General features: G+C 46.5%; 1 protein-coding gene across 6 annotated transcripts in view; it reads left to right on the top strand.

The window, feature by feature from the left end:
- Nucleotides 1–26,539, top strand: part of LOC117458235 (HMG box transcription factor BBX) — a 31,177-nt gene extending 4,638 nt beyond the window's left edge. For 4 of the 6 annotated variants that reach the window (XM_034098585.2, XM_034098582.2, XM_034098581.2 and 1 more), the window contains 14 exons: nucleotides 6,141–6,312; nucleotides 6,447–6,701; nucleotides 7,496–7,700; nucleotides 7,782–7,849; nucleotides 7,963–8,061; nucleotides 10,279–10,359; nucleotides 11,093–11,155; nucleotides 11,699–12,524; nucleotides 13,348–13,480; nucleotides 15,379–15,530; nucleotides 15,695–15,784; nucleotides 16,046–16,240; nucleotides 21,826–22,018; nucleotides 22,619–26,539. In XM_034098585.2, coding sequence (XP_033954476.1) covers nucleotides 6,154–6,312; nucleotides 6,447–6,701; nucleotides 7,496–7,700; nucleotides 7,782–7,849; nucleotides 7,963–8,061; nucleotides 10,279–10,359; nucleotides 11,093–11,155; nucleotides 11,699–12,524; nucleotides 13,348–13,480; nucleotides 15,379–15,530; nucleotides 15,695–15,784; nucleotides 16,046–16,240; nucleotides 21,826–22,018; nucleotides 22,619–22,697 — 2,598 coding nt within the window. In that variant the 5' untranslated portion in view covers nucleotides 6,141–6,153 and the 3' untranslated portion in view covers nucleotides 22,698–26,539. The remainder of the gene's footprint in view (nucleotides 1–6,140; nucleotides 6,313–6,446; nucleotides 6,702–7,495; nucleotides 7,701–7,781; nucleotides 7,850–7,962; nucleotides 8,062–10,278; nucleotides 10,360–11,092; nucleotides 11,156–11,698; nucleotides 12,525–13,347; nucleotides 13,481–15,378; nucleotides 15,531–15,694; nucleotides 15,785–16,045; nucleotides 16,241–21,825; nucleotides 22,019–22,618) is intronic. The other 2 variants (XM_034098587.2, XM_034098588.2) reach the window with 2 other exon arrangements.
- The last annotated feature ends 328 nt before the right edge of the window (nucleotides 26,540–26,867 follow it).

Here is a 26,867-nt window from a genome sequence, read left to right as displayed (position 1 = left end):
ATCGTTTTTCTAGAACAGATTACAAATCGCCTGAAAATGGTACAAACAAGTGGCAACATGTGTGACGAAGGTGTTGCGCTGTTTCATGAAAATTAAGCTCGCTCCATTGCGGAGATACTCCCGCGAGAGTGCGGAAAACTTAAATGTATTTATTTATTTCAAATGTGAAATGTTACCAATATACTCACGGACCACAGTGGTCCGCGGACCACACTTTGAGAAGCACTGGAGGTATCATGACACCATTTTGAAACTCCACCAGCTCCAGTCACAATGTAGTTCAGTAATCTATTACTACTATTATTTATTATATACTATTGTATATTACTCCGCAAACGCCGTCCTCCACACAGAGGCTCTGGTCGTAAGTTTTTATTTCATTCCACATCTCCACACTCCATCCCGTCCATTCGGTCCTGTCGAACGCCCACACTACGCCATCACAACAAACAACACGTGAATCTGACCAATCTCCTTCCACTCCCCCGGTCCACACAACCCCCCCCAATGCAACGTCACGTCAGAGCAGCCCTGCTCAACACACGCTCCATCCACAATAAAAGCCACATTCTGAATGAATTCATTAAAGACAATAACCTGGACTTTCTGTATCTGACCGAAACGTGGTAAAAACCCCTGGACTATTTTTCTTTAAATCAAATCACCCCAGCAGGACATTGACAAACCTCGCCCACAAGGGCGGGGTGGTGGTATAGCTGCTATTATCAGAAAGGACATAAAAGCTACCATAATAATCCCCATCCCTGATGTTTCTTCATGTGAACACCTGATCTTCAAACTCTCTGGTCCCACTCCCCTGGTCACAGCCATCATCTACCGTCCCCCGAAGCCAAACCCCTCCTTTCTCTCCGACCTCTCTGACATTCTCACTCAGCTTTCTGCCATATCCCCATCTGTTCTCCTCTTAGGTGATTTTAACATTCATGTTGACGACCCGACCTGCAAATGTGCCTCTGAATTTAAGGAAACCCTTCACTGCTGCAACTTCTCTTAACACATCGACTTCCCAACACACAGCCGTGGTCACATCCTGGACTTGGTCTGCTCCACTGGTCTCACCATCCATCATCTGTCCAGCCTCAATCTCCACATCTCTGATCACCTGGCCATCATCATGGACATCAACGTCCCCATCCCCGCCCAAAAGCAAAAACGCACAATAACCTACAGAAATCTCAAATCCATCTCACCTTCAGCAATCACTGCCTCCATTACCTGCAAGATGTCTGTTTCCCCCCCCACTTTCTGAAAACCCATCTGAACTTGTGGACTATTATAACAGCACCCTCTCCTTCTGTCTAAATGAACTGGCCCCCACAAAAACAAAAAATGTCTCTTTCCTACACTCCGCCCCCTGGTATACCCCCGAACTCCGCCAAATGGAATCAAGGAAACGTCAACTTGAACACCAACACAAGAAAACCACACTAACAGTCCATCTTCAAATCTACAAAGGCTATCTCCAGCAGTACAGTAACGCACTCAAAGCAGCCCGGTCTAATTACTACTCACAACTCATCCAGTCTGGCTCCAGCAACCCCAAGCGTCTGTTCTCCACCATCAGCAAACTTCTCAAACCCTGTGACAACGCCACCTCGTCCTTCACCACCGAACAGTGCAACTCCTTCCTCTCGTTTTTCCAAACTAAAATCTGCAATCTGACACCCTCATCAGCACCCCCCACCTCCCCTCCTGGCTCCCCCCTTCACCTCACAGCCCCTGTCCCACTTCTCCCCTGTGACCCCGATGCAACTGTCCCACTTAATGACTGGAATTAACTCCACCTGCACACTTGACCCAATGCCCTCCAAATGTGTTAAAGAGAGCCTCCCTGCCATCTCCCAACTCATCGCCACCATCATTAACTCAGTTCCCCCCTCTCTCAAACTGGCTGCTGTCATACCCATTCTTAAAAGACCTGGACTCACACCTGACATCATGTCCAACTTCCGGCCCATCTCAAATCTCCCCTTTCTGTCAAAAATACTTGAACGTGTCGTTGCCTCACAACTCAAATCCCACCTCAGCTCCAATGACCTCTTTGAGCCATTTCAATCCGGTTTCCGATCAAAACACAGCACAGAAACAGCTCTTCTGGAAATCACAAACGACCTCCTCTGACCCCGGCAACCTGAACATCCTCATCCTCCTCGACCTCACCGCAGCATTCGACACCATCAACCACGCCATCCTGCTGTCCCTCCTTGAATCATCACTCAACATCACGACACTGCACTCTCCTGGCTGAAATCCTACCTCAGCGACAGACATCAGTTTATCAACATCAACAACTGCACCTCCTCCACTGCTCCTCTGTCCCAAGGCGTCCCCCAGGGTTCGGTGCTTGGCCCCCTCCTCTTCATCCTCTACATGCTCCCCCTTGGCAAAATAATTTGTCGCCACAACCTTCAATTTCACTGCTACGCCGATGACATCCAACTTTATATCTCAACAAAAACCATCACCCCCACAACCAGTGTTACTTTTAAAAAGTAGTGTTACTTTTAAAGTTTTAAAAAGTAGTGTTTGCTCGTTACTCGTTACTTCTTTAAAAAAGTAATCCCTTACTTTACTTAGTTACCCTCCAAGGAAAGTAACTTTTTATGTTACTCGCTACTTTTACCTTTTATGTTGCTCGACTTTGGGCAGAACCCCATCTCTGTCCCTAAATGTGTAGGCTTACATAAAGTTCTAATATGGAGGACATAACAGATATTTCTTTTGTGCTCTTTATTATAAAAAAATGCCACAGAGCACTTAACAAAACATTGGGCTATAGGCGTCAACACCACCACTAAACAATAATATCAAACAATATCAATATAAAATCATAATCATTAAGGGTTACAGGCTAGCCCCAAAATAGGTGCAAAGCTAGTGCAAATCATATCAATAGGCTACTAAATAGGCTTGGACTCGAAATATCATCATTTCCCCGGGATCTTGAGCTACTAGCTTCATGCTAGCATGTTTTCCTTTCAAATGCTTGGTGAGGTTGGCAGTTGAGTTAACGGCAGTGGACACAAGTTTCTGGCCAGGGCACAACGTACACCTTACACTCACATTTTTCCCCTTAGTTTCAACAACTTGAGTCTTCATGCTACCACCAGCGGCCAGCCTCTATCACGTACAGTGTGGAATGAGAGCTCGTGCCTAATGCGTAAGCACACAGCTGAGTAGGCAGTGTCACTCGTCCCTGGGAAAAGTAACGTTGCGGCGAATTGAAGAAGAAACTACGTTACGTTACCAAATTTTCCGTAGTAGCGCGTTACACTACTTTTTACCCGTCAAAAGTAGTTACGTTACTGTAACGCGTTACAAAGTGCCCACAACACAGTCCACTCTCACCAACTGTCTCTCAGAAATAAAAGCATGGATGCAAACAAACTACCTCCAACTGAACAGTGCCAAATCAGACATCATCATCGGCCCCCCATCCCGTATCAAAGACATCCAGAATGTCAACTTCACCATTGACAGCCACACTCTCACATCTGCAACCTCGGAGTCATCTTCGACAGTCAGCTCAAATTCAACCACCACATCAATCACTTCACCAGGACCGCCTTTTTCCACCTCAAAAACATTGCCCGTCTCCGCCCATCACTCTCCTCCTCTGCTGCTGAAACCCTGATTCATGCATTCATCACTTCACGACTCGACTACGGCAATAGCATCCTCTACGGCATACCATCCAACCTCCTCAATAAACTCCAACATATCCAGAGCTCTGCTGCCCGCCTCCTCACCCACACCCGAGACCACATCACTCCCGTCCTCCAGAACCTCCACTGGCTCCCCGTCCGTCAAATAATCAACTTCAAAGTCCTCCTCATTACTCACAAAGCCCTCTAATCAGGCCCCCCCTACCTCACAGACCTGCTGCACCACCACCACACCCCCCCCCTACCTCACAGACCTGCTGCACCACTACACACCCCCCCCCTACCTCACAGACCTTGCTGCACCACTACACCCCCCCCCCTACCCTCACAGACCTGCTGCACCACTACACCACCACTACACACCACCCCCCCCCCTACCTCACAGAACCTGCTGCACCACACAACCCCCCTACCCTCACAGACCCTGCTGCACCACCACACCCCCCTACCTCACAGACCTGCTGCACCAATACACCCCCCCTACCTCACAGACCTGCTGCACCACCACACACCCCACCCCTAACATACACAGACCTGCTGCACCACCACACCCCCCCTACCTCACAGACCTGCTGCACCCACCCCACCCCCCCCACTACCTACACAGACCTGTGCCACCACCACCCCCCCCCCCCTACCTCACAGACCTGCTGCACCACCACCACCCCCCCCCTACCTCACAGACCTGCTGCACCACCACACCCCCCCTACCTCACAGACCTGCTGCACCACCACCCCCCCCCCTACCTCACAGACCTGCTGCACCACCACACCCCCCTACCTCACAGACCTGCTGCACCACTACAACCCCCCCCCCTACCTCACAGACCTGCTGCACCAATACACCCCCCCTACCTCACAGACCTGCTGCACCAATACACCCCCCCTACCTCACAGACCTGCTGCACCACCACACACCCCCCCTATCTCACAGACCTGCTGCACCACCACACCCCCCCCCCCTACCTCACAGACCTGCTGCACCACCACACCCCCCCTACCTCACAGACCTGCTGCACCACTACACCCCCCCCCCTACCTCACAGACCTGCTGCACCAATACACCCCCCCCCTACCTCACAGACCTGCTGCACCACCCACACCCCCCCCCCTACCTCACAGACCTGCTGCACCACCACACCCCCCCTACCTCACAGACCTGCTGCACCACCACACCCCCCCCTACCTCACAGACCTGCTGCACCACTACACCCCCCCCCTACCTCACAGACCTGCTGCACCACCACACCCCCCCTACCTCACAGACCTGCTGCACCACCACACCCCCCCTACCTCACAGACCTGCTGCACCACCACACCCCCCCTACCTCACAGACCTGCTGCACCACTACACCCCCCCCCTACCTCACAGACCTGCTGCACCACTACACCCCCCCCCCTACCTCACAGACCTGCTGCACCACCACACCCCCCCTACCTCACAGACCTGCTGCACCACTACACCCCCCCCCTACCTCACAGACCTGCTGCACCACCACACCCCCCCCCTACCTCACAGACCTGCTGCACCACCACACCCCCCCTACCTCACTATATCTGTAAAGCGTCTTTGAGCACCTGTAAAAGTGCTAACAAATTAAATCTATTATTATTATTATTACTTCTTAGCAGTGATTAAACATACCATTGTGGATTTAGTGGAAGGTCACAGTTTCTCTGAATATAATTTGAGGGGATATCCTTCATTTAAGTGATAATTTTTTTACATACAATATAAGCTGATATTTGAGTTTTGGTATTTTACTTTGCCCTGCTTCATAGTAAAAGCCACATTCTGGAACACCATGAAACCCATGACGTGTGAACATCCACGGTTCAATTCTTCTCATTAGTGTTCCAGTACAGCTCTGTAACATATAGGCCATTATTTGATAGAGGGTGGTATCTAATTCAAAATATCACTCCATCAGCATTAAATTACCATCCGTTAATATTTGCAGTTCTGTTTTATGTCACTCACAGTATAGGGGGCTCTCTAAGGTAATTAATTAATTTACTAGCATTGTAAATGAAAAGCTAATGAGAGCATGTTCAGGTGAGGGATAGTTTGATATCTTCACATGCTCCCCTGCTCATGTGAAATCAAACCAAAAAAGCTTTGACATGGACAGAGGTCAGCCTCACTTTTCATATTTGAAATGTCCGTCACTATTGCTTGAAGCCAGAGTTCAGCTTATTAAAATAAAGTGTATTACATATATGTATATCAGGATCAGCTCAGTATTCAAATGTTTCAAGTTATATGTACAAATGGCCTGATTACTAATATGTATTTGGTCAACTCCATGCCTATTTTGCAAACCTGCTTGAGGTCATTAAATGTTCTGTTTAGTTCATGCACATTACCAGTGGTTATTATTACACATTTAAAACACCAATGCATATATTCGCTGTGCATTGTTTGAAGGTCTTATGGTTGTTATTGGTTACTAGGTGCAGTAGTACCATGAAGGGTGGAGGAAGGGGTAAGGAGCCACCTGTTGCAGGAGAGGTCGCTGGCAAGCGTCCCAAACGTAAATGTCTGCAGTGGCACCCACTTCTCTCCAAAAAGGCTCTGGATTTCTCTGAGGAGGAAGAAGAGGAGGATGAAGAAGAGCTGGAGAAGGTAAGTGTGTAACGGCTTGACAGGTCATTTTTATCACCTAATCCTCAAGCTCAGGAGAAACATCAGTTTCTCATACAAACAAGACAGACAACAGGGACAGCATTGCATCTGATTGGTTGTGATTGTGTGTGCAGCCGGTGCTGTGTGGCCAGCAGCCGGGGTCACAGGTGCAGTGTGGGAGCAAAGCAGAGGAGGTGGAGGAGGACTCCAATGAACAGCGGGCTCGGCGGCCAATGAATGCCTTCCTTCTCTTCTGCAAACGCCACCGCTCCCTGGTGCGGCAGGAACATCCCCGCTTGGATAACCGCGGGGCCACCAAGATCCTGGCCGACTGGTGGGCTGTTCTGGAGCCCAAAGAGAAGCAGAAATACACCGACATGGCCAAGGAGGTGACGTGCTCTCTGACTCTTGCACGTGTACTATCCCTTTTTCCCACTCTCTTACGGTAGCGCCAAAGTAACTTGACAGTGTGAAACATGATTTTACATTTATTTTAAAGAACTGGTGCAGCCTTGTTGGTGATCAGCTTTTGGATTGGCTTTATTAGTGTTTAGAAAAGCAGCTTGATATCATACAAAATGGCAAGAGAAAATAGTTGTTCTGCATGAATGTCCGTTTTATTGAAAGACATCGTGAAGGCTATTGTGTCTCTGTCTGTGCTTACCAAGTGAACCAGCAGGAACCTTTGATTTGATTGACCAGCTGCAACAATCTGCTTGTCCATGCAACAGAAAGCGTTATCAACATGTCCAAAACAGCTTTGTTTTGGACATGTTGCTCGTTATAAAATCGTCTTACATTTGTTCTGATCAGAAGTTATAGAAGATGATATCCGGTTTATGCCTCAGAAACATATTTGATGGCATTCAAATGTCCAAAGCATAAACACTACTTTTTGCCAACTATCCCAAATTGCACAAAAGTGAGAATCACAATTGTGACTTATAAATCTCCAGATTCATACCTTTTCTATTATTATTATTTGTAAAGGAGTGAGTGAAGGATGGATATTTGTTTAGACAAGGCCATTTTCAATCATTTCTGATCAAACCCTAAACCACACAGTTTTTATTAAGCTAATTTCTCATATTTATCCACAATATTTCATGTTATCGTAAAATACTTTATTTAGTATTGATTGATATATGTTTTGATTGTAACTAAATCATTTATGTTCCTTCAGTACAAGGATGCCTTTATGAAGGCAAACCCGGGCTACAAGTGGTGTCCCGCCACCAGCAAGCCAGTGAAGAGCCCCTCTGCTCCCCCGGTCAGCAACCCCCGCAAAAAAGTGTGGTCCTTCTCTTCCAACTCAACCAAGGACCCCCCCACTGCCAAAAAAGTGCCCAAAACTGATAGCATGCCACAGTTAAACTTTGCCATGGCAGGTGTGTATGATCAAATATTGTTTGTTCAGTGACCAAGCGACAACATTTTGGATGGTTCTTTAACTTCTGTTGTTCTTTCAGACCCTACGAAGATGGGAGGCCTAAGCATGCTGCTGTTAGCGGGGGAACATGCCCTCACAAACAGAGAGGTAAACCCCCCATGGGTGCATCCTTACAATGCTCTCAAGTCAGACCAATCACTGATGCTATTTTATCTGTACATGTGTGTAAATAATGTCTTCTTATTTCACTGTGTGACTAGCCCCAGTATTGTGTTCCACTGCAGATCCCTTCCAGCACTAAGCCCAGGTCACCTGACGCAGCCAGCGAAGGGAACTCCTTTCCAGGGGACAAGCAACAGGTGTGTTATATATACATACTCTATACCCTGATACTTGACGCTGTGATGTCTCTCTTAAGCAGTTCACTGATCTGATTTGACGACACAGAGAATTGTGCTAAGCAAAAAACTAGATGTATACACCATCAGCACAATACCTAGTCCTATGTTGGGTTGCAGTGGCTTGTGGTTGAAAGTAACCAAGTATATATACACAGGCACTGTACTCAAGTAGAAGTTAAGGTGTGTATGTTTCTATTTCAAGAATGATTTGTGATAGATTCTATTTACAAAAGGGATCCTTACGGAGCCCCTAAAGCAGGGGTGTCAAACTCAAGGCCCGGGGGCCAAATCCGGCCCGCAACTTCATTTCATGTGGCCCGCAAAGAATATAATATGTTTATTATACGGTTAAATGCCGCTTTACAGAAGCACATTGCCCATAAACTACATGTCCCACAATGCATCTCAAATTAGACTTTTTGTTTTTTTTGTTTTTCCAGAATTTGGCTTTTCTTTTTAAATCATTTTGTGACATTCTCACTGAAGAGACTTGCAATTGTTTGCCCTAGACTTCTGCTTTCAGACGTAGTTAATTATGAAGTTATTACCCTATCCGATAAGGCAATGATGTGATAAAATACATTATTTTATATATATTATATATTTATTTATTTAACGTAGCAGCCTGCAGTCGCTTGTTAGCTGTTCTAATGAAGATAAACACAGTGAAGGCGGTGCGTAAAAGGCACAGCTCTTTGAAGCTGATGCTGCTCTTCTCAGAGGCTGAATTACACGTCCTACTGTAGGCTAGGGAAGGCTATGCCTTCCCAAATATTTGTGTCACTGCATCCTGGTAAAATATAATGTATAATGTGTGTGTCTTTGACATTAGCGCTGCTATGCAGCCACCTGTGCCCTGCACTACGAAGCCAGTTCAACAGACCCTGGATATGTTTGAGTTATCTTAACTAACCCTAACAAACAAGATGTCGCTAAGCGGTCCTACGACGCAGGTTATCAACTCAGTAAATCAAGCCAGGGTTTCTCTCTCCAGCTGAGAGCGCGTTCAAGTGAACGGGGCGGGGTTAGCAACATTTGACCAATCACAAATAGGGACAGCGCAGCGTCATACTTCATTAATGAAAAGTAAACTAATATTAGACAAATATGAGCTTTAAACATCCATGACTTAAACATATAATCCAGGATACAAGCCACAGAGTTGCACCTGCAAGGAGAATACAGAACAACTGGTTAAAAAATAAATAAACTACAGAGTGTTTGAAAGCGTACAACAGGTTTATGATATCACTGCCGTCTAAGACACGAGTGGATCTGACTTTAATTACATTTGAGTTGAGTGTTTAGTCAACTTAATGTGTTGCTTAAAATAATACTTCTGCATCCAGTATGTGACACTGTGGTGATGCACGGCCAGATGCGGCTCAGCTGACTCAGATCAGGAGAGATATGATATATTATGATATTATATGAATGATAAGTGCGACACTGTATTTCCTTTATCCTGTAATATGACTTGAGAGATTTAAACTCCGCACACTGAGTGGATCTCTTTTCTATAGACGCCGGAGGCGAGCAGCGTCAGGTAAAAGAAGTGATTTAGCCTTCTCAAACCTGAGCCTCACGCGGCGCCTATGCCCGCTGCCTCCTGGTGCTGCAGCGTTTTCATGAAGTGAAAGTGCTCTCCTGTTTTGCCAATCTGGTCTTAAACACATAGCTCTACACCTCTGGCCGACATGTCCTTAAAATGAAGTCTGAGTTCGAAATATATCTCAAATAATGTATGCACTGCCATTTCCCCACATAAACATAACAGTCTGCAATGAAACGGTCGTCTCCTGTGCGCTCCACTTCCTACTTGGCGAACCGGTAACTTTCCCGTGCGCGAAAGAGAAAGTATATCGTGCGCACGAGGCACTTTGTTTTAGGCGTTCTGTAGATCCTAGCATGTCAGTGCGTCAATTTTTACAATCTAATAATATATATATTTATTTATTTTATTCTGGAATGAGCTAGTCTTCATAATGACTGCTTTAGCTTTCGATCGTCTCCAATCAAAGGATTCTAACAACAACATTTGTTATAAAAACCAGCACTTATACTTGGACTACACTTTCTCAGTTTTACAAATATTTGAATCGTTATGAGCTAACCCACTTTAGCACTGCGTTGTCGTTTGATGGCCAACAGAATTGACTTGTTTTTAATCTCCAGGTGTTGTCTGGGACAGTACCAAGCAGAGTGCCTGACAGTACTGGAGGCAGTGTTCAGTCTGCCCCCCCCCAGCTGGCAGAAGTAAGACTGAAATACACGTCATGAATGATATACCAGTTCCTTCTCTACAAGCTTTCTATAGTTACCTCAGTTTATGACGGATGACATTGATAACAGTAAAAACTACTTTTTTTTGTTCAGATCTGTGTACTCCTTCGGTCACTGCAAAAATAAGATTGATAATAATCACAAATTACTGCTTTGTGTAACGAAAATGATCTGAAATCTGTTCTAGTGCCACCTTTAGGCCAACATGTTCAAACCAACAGAGGCACAGCTTACTGCACTTAATAAGTACATATTAAGATTGCATTTTACCAGTATAATGTTTTTATCTTTACAGGATATTTAACAGGATTTTACACTGCTCAATGTCATTCATTTTCTGGTTTCTCAGTTTATCTCTGTTTTAATACTTTCATTTTATTTTACTACACATTTTAAATCTTATTGCCTCACTTTTAATAATTGTGTAGGGTTTTAATTAGATTCCCTCCCTATCTCCTGTTAATATGTGGCCGTGACCAGATGTCACTGTCCTGCAGTCATGGTTAAAGCTGTGTCGGTGTACATGTGATGGCTTCAAAGCTGGATGGAACACTGATTCATGATGATGGTTATCAAGGATGCTAATGTTAGCCTCAGTGAGCCAGACACGTATTTGATCCTACTCTAACAGTTAACATTTGTTGTTAAAAATGAATATGGCTAAATAATAATAGTAGTCTCATAAGTGTCCTCACTGTGTCCTCAGCCGTCTGTCTCTGCTCCTGAAGGGAAGCCCTGCCCACAGTCTGCTCTGTTCCAGCTCGCCGAGGTAAGGACAGTCCTAAGTAGCACTTTGCAGCTTGTTTAAATAACCATGAGAGCATGCCATTTAGCTGGTGGCACTGTCACATCAGCATTCCATCACCACAGAGAATACAATATTTACAAATGGGACAAAGGTGACAAAGGTGACTTTGTTTTCCACATCTTCATCTGGAAAACAGTCCATATTTGCTGAAAGCAGACGATGACATTTTGTTATTTTGATCATTTTAAGCCTTATGTTTGACCTTTGATCCATATACTCAACAGCACAGGATATAGTTACAAATGAACTGTATAAATCATAATTAAGTGTTTCACAGTAGGTCCACATATAAGTATATCTATACTGTATATTTGCATAGAAACTAGAAACTAGATTTGTTAAGGGCACTTAAAAAAAAAGATTGAAAAAAGCTAGAGATATTACACAATGCAATCAGTAGACATTTTTGATCGATTCAGAAATCAAATATAGGATTTAAATGTGGAGATGTGTAATTGGTAGCATAGACTGTTTTAATGTTATATTTGTCTTTTTGTTTGTAAGATGTGCTTAGCCTCTGAAGCTGGACACATGGACCCAGTGGGGTCTCAGCCTGAGGTCTGCCCCCCCACAGCCACCCCTCTGCTAACTGAGATCAAGGAGGAGAGAGCCGACTGGGACGACGGTCCCCCCCCCCCTCAGATATCACTTCTACCTTTGCTCTCCTCTGATGCCATTCCCCCACAATGCAGCAGCCAAAATGCACGTGTCAAAACCAAGAGCACGAAAAAAGAGATGGCCAAGTCAAATGATAATGTTGAGATACCTTCCCCAGCAAAGAGAATCCTCAAGAAGTGTAACCATGCAGAGTCAAACGTGGACAGTGTCTTCAGTACAATTGAGGCAGTGGCCAAAGGGGTCTGGAAGGACACAGAGGAGACCCCCAAGAAGAAGATCCAGGGAAGTCCTAGTGCTGGTAACTCAGCTGTGCTCAAAAAGAAGAATAAGCCCAAAGTCAAGACCTTTGTTCAAGAAAAAGAGGAGGAGATGGAGGAAGACAGCGGGCAGTGTGGGCAGAGCTCTTCTCCTGAGGTAGCAATGAAGGAAGAGATGGCCGACGTCTGTCCCAAACAAGACGCTGAAGAAGATAGTTTAGGAAGCACGGATCTTCAGAGCAGCATGGAAGAAGCCCTGCACTCCCCCTGCAGCCCCTCACCTTCTAAGCTAAGAGAGGAAGACAAGGGGAAGGAGAGGTCGGGTGAAGGGAACTGCGACTCCACCGCAGAGCACCACGGCTCCAGGAAATCAGAGCGGAGCTGCAAAGGCGCCTTGTACAAGACGCTGGTTTCTGAAGGAATGCTGACTTCCCTGAGAGCCAACATCGACCGAGGTACCGTGAAGTCAAGAAACCAATGTTCCATATAGAGGCGTCATAAAGCTAATGTTACAAGCCTGTGTTTTCATGTAGTTAATTCATATGAATGAATAATAATAACACGTTTATTTAATATAGCACCTTTCAGAGAAATACAATTCACAGAGAAAAAAGTAAAAAATAAGACCACAGAAACATGAAGACCATAAAAACATGTGCCAGGAGTTAAGGTCAACATAACAACAAAGCACAGGCAACAAAGAGCCCCAAGAGGAACACACACAGTGACCTTCACACACATCACACACACACATCTCAAGGAGACACATAGGCCAATGTAAAAAGATGGGTCTTCTTCAGTGGTTTTCTAAAAGCTTCTACAGAGCCTGCAGACCAGATGTTCCATAGTGTCGGAGCCACCACCTGAACGGCACAGTCAGCTTTAGTTTCAAACGAGGCCGTGGGACGGCCAGCAGGCCCGGGGCCGAAGACCTAGGGGACATACTGGGGATGTAGGGATGGAGAAGGTCACGCAAGTACAAGGTGCTTGTCCATGCAGGGCTTTATAAGAAATAACAAGAACCTTAAAAGGAACTCTTAACCGGATGGGGAGCAAATATAAAGATCTTAAAATGGGTGAGTCATCCTGCTGGACCTGGCTAACAGTCTGGCAGCAGCATTCTGGACCATTTGGAGACGGTCCAGGGATGAACTGAGACACGTGGAAATGGAGTCACAATACTCCAGCCGGGATGATATGAAAACATGGATGATCCTTTCAAGCTCTACTTGATCTATTTCTGTTTGTCTGAACTGTTGTTTGTCCTTGCATCCTCAGGTAAGCGCGGTGCGTTACGTGCTTCTGATCATGACGCCAACTGGAGTGACGACAGCTGGTCAGTTTCTCAGACGGGACCTAATAATCCCAAAAAGCTGAAAAAGTCCAAGTCCAAAGATGAGAGTTCTCAAGGGTGAGGGACGTCTCCTTTTCTGTAACTGTTGTACCTTTCGTTGTAGCATGTATTACAAGCCTTTCAACGTGTGCTGAGAATCTGTTGTTCTCTAAATCTACACCAGTCGGTAATACAGAAGCTGCTCACACTTCTCGCGTATTTACCTCGTGCAATGAAGCAGTGTTCACACAGGGTTTTTCTTTTAAGATTTTAAAAAGACATTCCCTGGTCTGGTTCTTCTGATTGTGGCTCTTTGTGCACCATGGGTTTTAATAACGTGCTAGTCACAACCTCTATGATAGAAATGTGAAAAGATGGTGACTCCAAGATCACAGAAGTCATTGAGAGGTTTGTCTCTGATTGCGACCCAGAGTGAATCCACGGGTCAGCTCGAGTCTCCACCTCCGGGTCAGCTCGAGTCTCCACCTCTGGGTCAGCTCGAGTCTCCACCTCTGGGTCAGCTCGAGTCTCCACCTCTGGGTCAGCTTGAGTCTCCACCTCCGGGTCAGCTCGAGTCTCCACCTCCGGGTCAGCTTGAGTCTCCACCTCTGGGTCAGCTTGAGTCTCCACCTCCGGGTCAGCTCGAGTCTCCACCTCTGGGTCAGCTCGAGTCTCCACCTCCGGGTCAGCTTGAGTCTCCACCTCCGGGTCAGCTTGAGTCTCCACCTTTGGGTCAGCTCGAGTCTCCACCTCCGGGTCAGCTCGAGTCTCCACCTTTGGGTCAGCTTGAGTCTCCACCTCCGGGTCAGCTCGAGTCTCCACCTCTGGGTCAGCTCGAGTCTCCACCTCTGGGTCAGCTTGAGTCTCCACCTCTGGGTCAGCTCGAGTCTCCACCTCTGGGTCAGCTCGAGTCTCCACCTCCGGGTCAGCTTGAGTCTCCACCTCCGGGTCAGCTTGAGTCTCCACCTTTGGGTCAGCTCGAGTCTCCACCTCCGGGTCAGCTTGAGTCTCCACCTCCGGGTCAGCTTGAGTCTCCACCTTTGGGTCAGCTCGAGTCTCCACCTCCGGGTCAGCTCGAGTCTCCACCTTTGGGTCAGCTTGAGTCTCCACCTCCGGGTCAGCTCGAGTCTCCACCTCTGGGTCAGCTCGAGTCTCCACCTCTGGGTCAGCTCGAGTCTCCACCTCCGGGTCAGCTCGAGTCTCCACCTCTGGGTCAGCTCGAGTCTCCACCTCACCTCCACCCGTCACCTGCACGTCTGTACGCTTTCCATTGTTATGAAATCGCTATCTGCGCCTCCAGTGATGTCAATCCCACCAGGTGATGACGCTTTGCATTTGAACAGTATCAGAGACTTACTGAGAACAAACATATTGCTGACCTGATGGTGAAATGAAAGACAGATTATTAACACCGACATCCAGGCCACTAATGTGATGAAGGAAAAAGCGAAATGAAGAGACGCACTAATGATGTGATGTTGCCGGGGATTCCTTCATGCTTCTACTAAACATGCGTTCAGCAGTTTGCTTTCCATTTCTTCGTGTAAAGGATAACTGGCATTCAGAAATGGCCCATTGAGCAGTTTGTGTAAACGACCTAATTACCATCAAATATCGTTTAGCGATAATAATATTGAATGAGAAATGGATCAAGCCCACTGGTGGAGAATGGTTTCCTGCACGACCTCTGTATACAATATGAGCTCCTGCAATTTACCAAACGCACTCATCATATTGTGTCCTGTTAAAATCAGCCTTTCTGCTTCGACTGTCTTGATTATTTTTCTAAAGTTAATGAATCATTGCTTCAGGTAATATATTATACTTAACCTAAACGTTGCATGAAGAAGACATGTAGCGTTGATACGCAAACTATGAGAAGGCGCTTGGTCCTCTGTCTGCCTGCCGGACCAAGATACTGCTGTGTTTTCATTGTTACATGCTCCGTTGTGTGAACTCTGAACTCTGCTCGTCAGCCTGGGGAAACTGGAGGAGGAGTTTGAAAGGAAGTTTAACAGCCTGCCACAGTATAGCCCAATGACATTTGATAAGAAGGGGACGACTGTCGTAAAGAAGAAGAAGACTGACAGCGCCAGCGTCCAAGAGGAAGTCTCTAAAGCCGCGAAAGGTAAACAACAATAAACCAAAACAATGAATGTTGTTTAATACGCTTTCATCTCATCCATGTCCCACTCGGCACCTGTTCTTAGAATCATGTTTTTCACACCGGTGGTGTGACATAACATAACATTGCCATGCTCCTTTTTTCTTATCTTTTCTTTGTCGTATCAGGATCATCTCCATCTCAGAAAAAGACTTCATTCCACAAGATTGTTAGGAAGCAAAAACACAAAAAGGAGAAACCAGGTGCAGTGGACAAAGGTGAACTAGAATGTTAATCTTTGAGCATAATGACGTAGGAATATTTGTTTTATAGCTATATTGCCGATTCCTCTTGCAGTTGCTTATTCTTACATTTATGAAAAAAATAATGTACCTTTTCAGCCCAAAAAAGTCCTTAATTTGCAGCAAATAAGGCTGTAACAACATGTAACTCATGGTATACACTCACATGATTCAACTCTCACTCTTCATACAATATGTGCAGAGGAACAATCATTGAATTGTCCTTTCCCACCACAGGGGCACCGAGTGATTCCACCATGCTGGATTCAGCTGCAAAAGCCAAGCCATGTGCCCCCGTTGCCACAGTGTGCCCGGATGTCCAGGGGACCAATAGTATGGAGATGCTTGTTGGTAGCCAGAAGAGGAAGGCAAGAAAGACCAAGATCACACACTTGGTGCGCACAGCTGATGGCAGTGTGTCTCCTGCTGAGGGTGAGTGATGATATTGGTCAGTGTTGGATTATAGGGCCTGTCTCGTGTCTAAAGAGTCCAAGGTTTGATTACCACTGGATGTTAAAAAAGCATTTGAAACATCATGAAAACACAATTAAACTTTAAAGGTGCATGGTCACTACTGTCATGTTTGATGAAAGAATACAAACCACAATGTTTTACCTCCTGTTTAGACTGCAAGCATGTCAGATGTTTTTCACTTGTCTCAAGCAACAGGCAAGAACTGAGACACCTGGCAGACTCAATGGCCTAGAAACATGGACCATTGTAAAAATAGCCACTGCATTAGGTCAGGAGAGACTTTGTGGGGATAAAGAGGACTCATTTCTGGAACTGTTGGATGGCACATGGCTGTACAGAAGCTGCGGCAGAAACCAATGGGATTTTTTTGGATGATTGAATGCCATCATGCCTCGTGCGGTAGGAGCTGCTCGACTAGCCGAGGTTGAACTACTGACTGAGGGTGGTCTTCCCCCTGCACAGTCGACTCTGCACAGCCCAACCTACCCATCCTAGGCGTTGGGCCGCAGAGGCTGCGGGTGCCCCGCCCAAGAAGAGGACGAAGCCTGATAGGCTGTCCTCCAGGGTGGACCTACTCACTACTGAGCTAGCCCAGATGAAGTCACTCCTCCTGGCTCTCCATTCTGGTGCCCGTGCAGAGCACGCCGCTGCCCACCCGTGGCTGAGCTGGTTCTAGATGACGATGTGTTCTCGATGGCAGCTTCAGCCACTCAATTTGATGAGTATAACGGGGAGAGCCCATCCCATGCTTCTGGGCCTGGCTCCTGTACCTCAGCTCATGGTCCCTCGGAGGAGGCAGATGACGGCTCCATGGGTACCGGGCACTGGCTCACCAGCAGCTGGATGCGCAGCAGCCCGAAACAGCGCCTGCCAGTGTGTTCTTTAGGCGCACTCTGGCACCCGCCACCTTTACTGTTCCTCCCTCTTGTGAGTATCTGAGGGAGTTACATGCATGCTGGAGGACACTAAGGCTCTTTACAGTCTTACGTCCGATGGCCGAGCCCTGGCAGCCATGCAGGATGCGGCAAGAGTTGGCCTTGACTACACGCCGGCTGTTGAGCCTACCATTGCTTCCCTCATAGTTTCCCCTGACGAAGCTCTGAGGTCGGAGGCCAGGTGCCCTCGACCCCAATGTCGGGTCACTGATGACCTGCTCACTAAGGCTTACGATGCAGCGGCGCACATGGGCCGTATAGGCAATTCCCTCTCTCACCTCATGCTCGCCCTCTCAGCTTCCCCGCAGCAGGATGCTCTTAGCGCTTCCTCTACCAGCCTCAGTGACGCCTCATTATAAGCGTTCATTCAGATGTCTCGTCCAGACTCGTCGCCAGGTTTGGCTGGCACAGTCACCCTTATCAGAGGCATGTAGGAGGACTCTCCGTGCTGTCCCAGTGGAGCCGGGGAAGCTCTCAGCTCTTCGCAGAGACATGCCCCCCCCCCCGGTAGGCCTAGAGGTTCCGCGTCTGCCTCCCGAGGCCGCTCCCATCCACCGGCTCACCCCGGTGCCCACCATGGGCCTCAGCGTCCCACGAGGGGGCCGGCCCGCTACCAGCACAGTCAAGGCATCCTCGGCATCCGGTGCCTAACCGTCGCCCCCCCAGACCCTCCAGAGGCCGGGGGGCAAGGTATTGAGGTTCTGGGGCCGGCTGTCCGTTATCTCTCCCAGCAGCAGCTCAACTACCGGGTAGCTCAAGCTTCAGACCCCTGGGTGGTTTCCACCTAACCCAAGGGTACAAGCTTCAGTTCCGACGCCGGCCTTCAGCCGGGTCAAGATGACCACCATCAGCGACCTGGCAAAATAAAATCGCCCTAAACCAGGAAGTGTCAGTCCTTCTTGCCAAGAGTGCAATCGAGCCTGGGGGCTTCTACTCAACGTACTTCCTGGTAAGGAAGAAAGACGATGGACTTCGCCCAATCCACAATCTGAGGGGACTCAACAAGTTCCTAAATATTTTACCTTTCCATGTGCTGAGCACAGCGGACGTTCTTCGTACCGTGGCCAGGGGGAATGGTTCACGTCCGTCGACTTGAAGGATGCTTATTTTCATGTGCCTATTGTGCCTCATCACAGGCAGTTTCTTCGCTTTGCCTTCAGAGGCTGTCATTTCCAGTTCAGGGTGTTCCATTCGGACTCTCCCTCTCCCCAAGGGTGTTCACCAGGTGTGTCGCGGCAGCCCTCTCGCCCCTGCAGTCTCAGGGTATGAAGATTCTGCCATCCTTAGACGACTGGTTGATCTGTGCACCATCCCGGTTACAGACGATCCAGGACACGGCTCTCCTTCTCTCTCATGTCGCCCGGCTAGGCCTCATGGCGAACATGGAGAAGAGTTGTCTGAACCCCTCTCAGAGCCTAACCTTCATTGGGGTGGCTCTGGACACAGTCACTATGCGGGCCTGTCCATCTGCTCAGCGCCTGGACGACATCCTCCAGCTTCTTCCCCTCTTCAAAAGGGGCAGGTCTCTGGCATATATCCTGTTTCTCCGCCTCTTGGGCAAGCTGACAGCTGCCTCAGCTGTCGTTCCCTTGGGCTTGTTGTCACTGCGCCCCCTGCAGAGATGGCTGAACGGCCTCCACTTAGACCCCAAGTTGCACAGGCACAGAAAAATCAGGGTGTCACAACAGTGCCTCTCCACTCTATCCCCATGGAGGGAGAGGTCAGATATGTGGAGGGGCGTGGCCATGGGCTCCGTCCCTTTCCGCAGAGAAACCGTTGCGACGGATGCCAGCCTCTCAGGATGGGGCGTGGGCTCGTGGGAAGTGGTCTGTTCAGGACTGCACAGAACACATCAACGTGTTAGAGCTGCGAGCTGTGCAACTAGCACTCAGGCACTTCCTGCCATACCTGAGGGGGAGGCATGTGCTTGTCCGCTCGGACAACACTACAACGGTGTATCACAAACCACCAGGGGGGCACCAAATCTGCACGCTTGCTAGAGGTGTCCCAGACTCTCCTGACCTGGGCAGCTCCTTGCCTCCAGCTGTGGGTCTGGCCACTGGAGGGCCCGACCCGCTGCTGAGTGACTGCATAGAGCCTGTCATGAGAACTATTCTCAATGCTAGGACACCATCTACTCGTAGGCAGTACGAAAACAGGTGGAAACTGTTTTCTGACTGGTGGCAAGGGCGAAATAAGGACCCAGTACATTGCTCAGTGCCTACTACCCTTGAGTTCCTGCAGTCCCTCCTGGGCGACGGCCGGTGTCCCGCTACCGTCAGGGTGTATGTGGCTGCTATATCAGCTGAAGGGCTGACAACAGCACAGTGGGAGCCATAGGCTGGTATCCCTCTTCTTAAGGGGAGCTCTGAGGCTTCGCCCCCCGAACGTCCCAAGGGCCCCTACATGGGACCTGCCCTTGGTGCTGGATGCCCTATGCTCGCCTCCCTTTGAACCGTTGTCACAGGCAGAACTGAGGTGGCTCTCAGCTAAGACTGCTTTCCCTCTTGCCATCACCTCAGCAAAGTGTGTAAGCGAGCTTCAGGCCTTATCCGTGAACAGCTCGTGTCTGAGGTGGAACTCAGATGGCTCAGGTGTCACCTTATGGCCGAACACAGCGTTCCTCCCTAGGGTGCTGGCACGCTCTCATTTTTAATCGGCCTATCCAGCTGGCACGGTTTGACCCCCCTTCAGGAGAGGGGGAAGAGAGGTCAAGACTCCTATGCCCGGTGCGGGCCCTTAGAGCTTATGTCCAGACTACCGCAGGCATACGTCAGTCTGAACAGCTCTTTCTGTGTTACGGTGGTCCTAGAAGAGGCTGTGCGCTCTCAAAACAGCGCTTGTCCCACTGGATCGTGGACGTCATTGCCCAGGCATACAAGGCGAATGACCTTCCCTTGACACCCAGAGTAAAGTGCCACTCTACCAGGAGTGTCTCCACGTCATGGGCGACCTTGAGAGGTGTGCCCCTGAAGGACATGTGCCGCAGCCACATGGGCATCCCCAGATACTACAGGGCGAATGTTGCCGCCCCTCACCCGCTGGGTGTGGTCCTCCTGCAGAGTCCACCTAGGCCAGGGGGGTCAAACTCAAATACACAGGGGGCCAAAATTTAAAAATGGGTACTAGTCGAGGTTCAATGTTTATTGCAAAACTTATTGAAATGAACTTATTGCACATATTAAACTTGGAACTAACAAAGCTTAAATTATTGCCTATAAAAAAAACATTAAACATTAAATAATCAGCTGCATTCATTTCTTATGGCTCTATCTGCAGCTTTTCCAGAGTCATTTCTTATGATTACATTTTTCCACAGGCCAACAACAACTTAAAAAAAACTATTTCCCTCAAAGAAAAAACCAAACATGCCCTGTTGTCTCAAGAACAAACGTGTAGAAGGAAACATGCATTAAACTCAGGTTGCTGCTCTGTGATGCTAGCTCAGATACTTGGCATCTCATCTTGGGGGCAAGGTCATCAATGTTTGGGCTCAGGCTCTGAGCGGAGGAGACCCTCAGGATTGAGTGAAGGTGTGTGTGCAATATACCGGCGGGCCAGATCTAATAGGAATTTAAAATTATCCTGCGGGCTTAAATTAAATCCACCAAGGGCCTGATTTGGCCCCCGGGCCTTGAGTTTGACACATGTGACCTAGGCCATCCCTATAGGGTAAGTATTCAGACTTCCTTGTGACTCTGTTGGTATAGGTCATCCAGTGCTAAGCACCGCCTCTGGCGGTCAGTAAGGATGAAATAGAACGATAGTTACGTATGTAACTACGGTTCTATGAATCCTGGATGACTGCTAGAGTTCTTGGTCACTCTGAATCTCGTGTTCCCGCGAGAAGATTCCATAGGACTGAACTCGTTGACAACACCGGAACTTATGCCTTCCGGGGTCATACAAGGTCACATGTGACTTTGTTGATATAAATATTCGACCTACGCATGCGCGAGACGGAAGATATTGAGTGCATCCGACATTCATAGAACCGTAGTTACATACGTAACTATCATTTTAAACCAATGTGAAGGGGTGTGGGCGGATCGCTGCCCCACAGTCACATCCAAAAGGTCTCATCACGTGTTACTTTACTTTTTGTATTTATTTATTATTATTAGCTTGTTTAGGATTATTATTGTGAGAAGTCTTGAGGTTTGGATTGCAAAAAGTTGTTGATTGTCATTACTCTTTTTTTCTTTTCTAATCAACCCTTTATGGGCTGTATTTTAAGAACAGAATATATAAAGGAGAGCTTACTAGCTAGAGACACAATCTGCAAAATAAAGCCACAGGTTCAATACAATTGTTTCCTGAACACATTATTGAAACCTTAGTAATGAGTATGTGTGATATCATACTTCTTTATGTTTGGAGGGGTGTAATTGAAAGAACTCTAAGTCTCTCTGAAAGCTGATACAGTGGAAAGTGACCACTCGATGAATGAGTAAAATAACTAGTTACTTTACAGACGTATGTTGACAAGCATGGCAGACACGAGTGTATTTTCTCATCAAATGATGTCTGTTAATGCAGAAAAATAAATAATCTGAATTTTCCAAGGTGTTCTCCTTACAGTTGTGTTCTTTTTGTGTGTTTTTACAGAGGACAAAATGTGGGACCAGAACCACGAAGAGGATAAGAAGCCATTACCCCAACAGATTTTATGCAATGTCAAGGGTTGCTACAGTAACCCCAGAGCACAGGAGGCGGAGAGGAGCGCTGCAGCTCCCGAGCTGCCTGCTTTCTTCAGCCTGGCAGCCCTGGCTGAGGTAGCAGCCATGGAAAATGTTCACAGGTAGACACCGTTTGGACTTATTTTTCTCACTGTGGAATGTTCTAAAATATCCTGGAGTCAATAGTGTGCTTTTATCGCATGGCTCCCTGTGAGCCCATAAAGGATAATGTCAACTAAAAGAAGATGTTATCGGCTGTAGAAATACTTAGTGACAATATTATGCTGATAGTTCGCAAACGTTTTCCTGTTTAGGACATGATGGTGTGGATTGTCTTCACCTGTAGGTGAATGTTGTTGTCCAACTCAATGCCTTTGCTCCTGATGGCATGTCGCATGTCGTCCTTCCATTCGACCAGATGCAGGAAACTACTAAGGACATATTTGTTGTGTGATTAAAGAGAAGTTGTCGCAGACACAGGTGTATTCGTACTGACTCACCAGTCATGTGCAGTCTGATCTTAATGTGAGGTTTGGAGTCAAAATACACAAAAGTAAATAAAAAAGAAGAAGCCGATCCTCATCATCTGTTGCTCTCCTATAGTAGCACCCATCACAATTGAGACACTGCACTTTAACTCAGTTGGTAAAGCACTTCTAAGTAAAGCCTTGTATACTTTCCCGATGCACAAAGTCTTCAGTCTCCTTTTCTGACCTTTTCAGAGGCCAGAGAGGCTTGGCTGAGAACCAGAAGAAAGAGCTTAGCCAGACTCCAGTCCTCGTCTCCTGCGCCGACCAGTGAAGTGTTCTGCTGTGAGGAGAAGCCACGACACGGCTCTGCCCGTGCTGGTAACGCTGCACTGCAGGGACACTCGATGAGGGCAGCTTCGGACACACTCCACCTTACCCTTGTGTTGAATTTGCTTGAGCTTGGGTTTTAGTGGGTAAGAAGCGCTCTCCTCGCTATCTCAGTGTTTTCCCAGAATGCCTTCCTTTGGCTTGAGGGAGGGTGCCTTTCTGAACTTCTCCAACCCCCTTAGATACTCTGTTTGGCCCTGTGGAGGAACCAAGCTGTCCCCATTGCATGGCTTCCCTTATAGAGATGGTTGTCATGGGTTTATTGTACACCGTTTTGTCCAATAGAGGCTCTTTTTAAGGTCAAGTATTGCGATTTTAAACAATTGCATTTTATTAGGTAGGGCAAAAAACCCAACACTGCATTCCTTTTATAGACAAACACAGCTTTCTGTCACCTTTTTACCTCACACACACGCCTACTGAAGAGCTCCCTCCACCTGTGTTGGAACCCTTCTTATCCCTCCCATTCCTTCCAGCTTCAACCCAAAATGACTGTAACCAGGGTAATGATCATGGTGGATCGACTTTTATTACCAACTACTTGCTTCGTGTTCTCCTGTGGTGCACTTATCTGGTGTGCTCAAACTACAAAGAAATCATGGTTGAGTATTTGTATGTAAGATATGATGCTACTGTAAGCAGTATGTGGTAGCTATGATTAATCATGTTAGACTGAATGTGTAAGAGTAACCCTGTCCTTACCTTTGCTTCTGAACTCGAGCTGACTATGGCTGAGGTGTCCTGCTTCTCCTTTAGGTTCGCAGCGTCCCTTTCAGGCTTCAGCTGAGACAGTAGCTCAGCTTCAACACTTCTGTTTGTGATGGGGGGGTGTGTGAAAGTGATCCAAATATAGCCTTAACCCACCTAGACCCTCCTACCCAGACCCAGAACCAGCTTTCTGCTCAATGCCATTACAGTCCTAAAGTCAGTGAAAACATTTTTCTTTGAATATATCTTTTTTTGTATTGAATAGTGAAAAGCAGTTTTATCGATAGATCTTATTGCAGTTTGCGTAGCAAATAGAAAGGTGAATTCATGTGTGTATTAACTGTAGCTGAGTCTGGTTGCTCTTGAAGGTTACACGTGCCTTGTCTCCACCAGCTGCAGTGCTCTTCAGACAGCTCTGGGTGGCTTCTCCGGTGTCCTCAGGCCAGCCTCACCCATCATACCACTTCACCAGGTCGCTAGTTGGTTGGAATATTTGTTTCATGCAATTGTTTTATACTACACGTCTCATATAATGAGCTATTTGGAAAAAACACAATACAGAGATGAGATGTTATTTGTTTTATGATTCTTTGTGGAGAAAGATAGTAAAACTGCGACCATGGAGTCCGTGTTCCTGAAAGAGCTAATGGAGACAAGGCATTGGTAACAGTCTCCTCTCTCTGTCCTATCAGCCTTTTGAGATTGTTTTGCCAAGTAATGGTCTACTCAGAGGTCCAATATAATCAATGTTTTGATTTTTAGAAGTATTTATATTGAGATGAACTTGTGTGTTTATTTTTTGCTTTGTTTTGTTAGTGTTTAGTCAAAATCATTCCATTTCCACGCCTCTGTCTTGGACATACTTTGGGGTACAGTTAATGAGCTGTAGGAGTGACGAGGACGAGGAAGAGGATGAGTGCAGTGCCTCTGCAGGCCGTTGTCTTCCCCAGGGCGGCTGCCGCGCAGAGGGGAACTGCCCAGCTATACTCCTCAGCTTCTGAACCCCAGCCGTTGTTCCTCTGCGTAGATCAACACTTAATCTTCACATTTTAGATCCACATTTATGACTTTTATAGCGCTTTGTTTTCTATTTAATTGTTCTTCTGTTGAAGTGTTTATAATGCTCTAGGTTCTCGTTGTGCTTTTTCCTCTGAGGTGAAGTTTACTGGATTAAGAATGTTGTCAAAAAGATCAAGTTCATAGACTATGAATGCATCTATGCTTACCTGCTAAGCACACAGGCACTGAGATGAAGTGCACGGCCTCCAGACCCCGAGTGCTCTCCTCTCCTCTGGAGGCGTGTATTTCAGCACCACCTCTTGGATATGGCTTACGGTTGTGTTCAAGGTGCCGTCAGAATCTTAATGACAGGCAAACAAAGAAATGAATGGGATTTCCAGAACTCGTGCATCTTGAAATAGAGCATGTTTGCTATATCAACACGTTGTTACTAATAGTTGTTGGTAGTAACATTCTGTAGGCCCTTGCGTGCAAATAGTACAGTACATGCGACAACTCTACAATTCCTCACTCAATTTGTTCCTAATAACCAACTAACTGCAAATACGTTCCAGTTCAGCTGAAGGGAATCACTTCTTGCTTTACGATAATCTTACTAAGGAAATGGTATATCTATTTTTTCAGATATGAGAAAAAGTGACATTAAGGATGATTGCATCCAAGCAGTAAAGTGTATAGTTCTTCCACTGGTGGACATCAGTGTAATTCTTTGCAAAGACAAAGAACTTGTCTTCCCCCAAGAAAGAGATATATTTGCTTATAGCAAGTGAGTTTATTAACATTTGCCAAAGAAAAGGGAAATGTCAATTCAATGGAAATCCTGTCTTAATTCAGAAGGCTGTCATGGCAGCAGTTTCCTATGTGTGTAAATCTTCAGGTAACAATATCAGCACAACTCATCCTGTGTGTCGAATGGGACTGGGTGGTGTGGAGCACTGCTCAATGCCTCTGTTAACACACAGTACCTTAGGACCCAAACCAAAACGATCATGGTCTTTGAAGAACAAAAGTAATTCTTACCCACTCTATGTAAATGATGCATTTTAACTATATGCGAGAGTCCAGTCAATAACAAATCCATACATCAATAAGGAGCCATAATACTGTCATTTCCCATCCCCTCACCTTTTCTATCCAGAAAAATGCTTCGATAAAGTTGATATTCCTATATTAGTTACCTAAATGACTACAATACCCTTTTGTGCTAGTACTGTCTACTTGAATGTAATCATTTTGTACCTGTATTTTTCTAATTCAGTCTTGATTGTACTGTATGTATGCTATAATGGTGTACTGTTCCTGAGGTGCATAGTTCCACAACTAACAGTTCTCATGACAGGATAGCTGCTGTGCTGCGAACTCATTGGAAATGTATGGAGGTGTTTAAGTCCAAAGGACTTACTGTACCATGTGAGCATCGATGAGAGTTATTCTTTAAGAGTGGTGGGACAAAAGCTTTCCTGCTTTGTGACTTCATTTCCCTTTGCAGCAAAGTGAACGCTTGATCAGGACAGTTTATTAAACAAGGACGCTCCTGCAATCACATAGAACTATTGAATGCTTGAGTTTCAACTTATTTATTTCTGTTCCTTTTTATAGGTTTAGTTGAATAAAAAAACGATGAAATATATAAAACTGAATATGCATCTATTTATACCTAAACGTGTATAAGATGATCAACCATTTACTGGAATGTAGATCATGGCTTCCTTTTATCCTTTGTTTTTAGAGTTGAAGAGGTTTTGCCAGATCTTTGTAAGTCTCTTTCCACTGATGTGTACAACATGTGCTTGATCTAATGTATGCTACTGGTAATCATCATCAGCGATGAGTTGTTTCTTCTTAATTGTTACAGCCCAGTGGTTAAATGCAGCCTTGCCTTACTGGAACCCAAGCTTAGTGAGGGATCCCCCCCCCCCCCTCCCCACAACTCCTATGTCATTACACTGTTTGCTGATGCAACTATTATTCCTTTTACACTTTCTGCTGACGCAACTATTACTTGTTGAACACCTATTAAAATGACCTCTGTTGCATCTGTGTGAAAATATTGGTTGTTAATGCTGCTTTGTTAAAAAAAAAAAACATTGTTAGTCTCAATGAGTAACGATGTGCACCTCAACTTAAACATGGACACGGGTCATTCATTCCTCACAGGGTTTTGTTGTAGTGTACATTGAGGCCTTGAATTACATAATAGATAATCCACAACACACTCAAACTCTAATTTAACCTCCTGCTTCAACCCCAAAAGTCAGAAGGATCGGGGCCCCTTTGGCGAAGTCCCTCCCCTTCCGGTGGACCTCCATGGGACCTTATTTCATAAAAATTATGTTTTGAAGTCTGTCATACGGTGGCCCTGAAGTGCAAGACACCACAGCATTTC

The sequence above is a fragment of the Pseudochaenichthys georgianus genome, chromosome 14, assembly GCF_902827115.2.
Source record: "Pseudochaenichthys georgianus chromosome 14, fPseGeo1.2, whole genome shotgun sequence".
In the NCBI taxonomy this organism is placed as follows: domain Eukaryota; kingdom Metazoa; phylum Chordata; class Actinopteri; order Perciformes; family Channichthyidae; genus Pseudochaenichthys; species Pseudochaenichthys georgianus.
The sequence above is the reverse complement of the archived record's forward strand: the minus strand, read 5'-3'. Positions and strand labels throughout refer to the sequence as shown.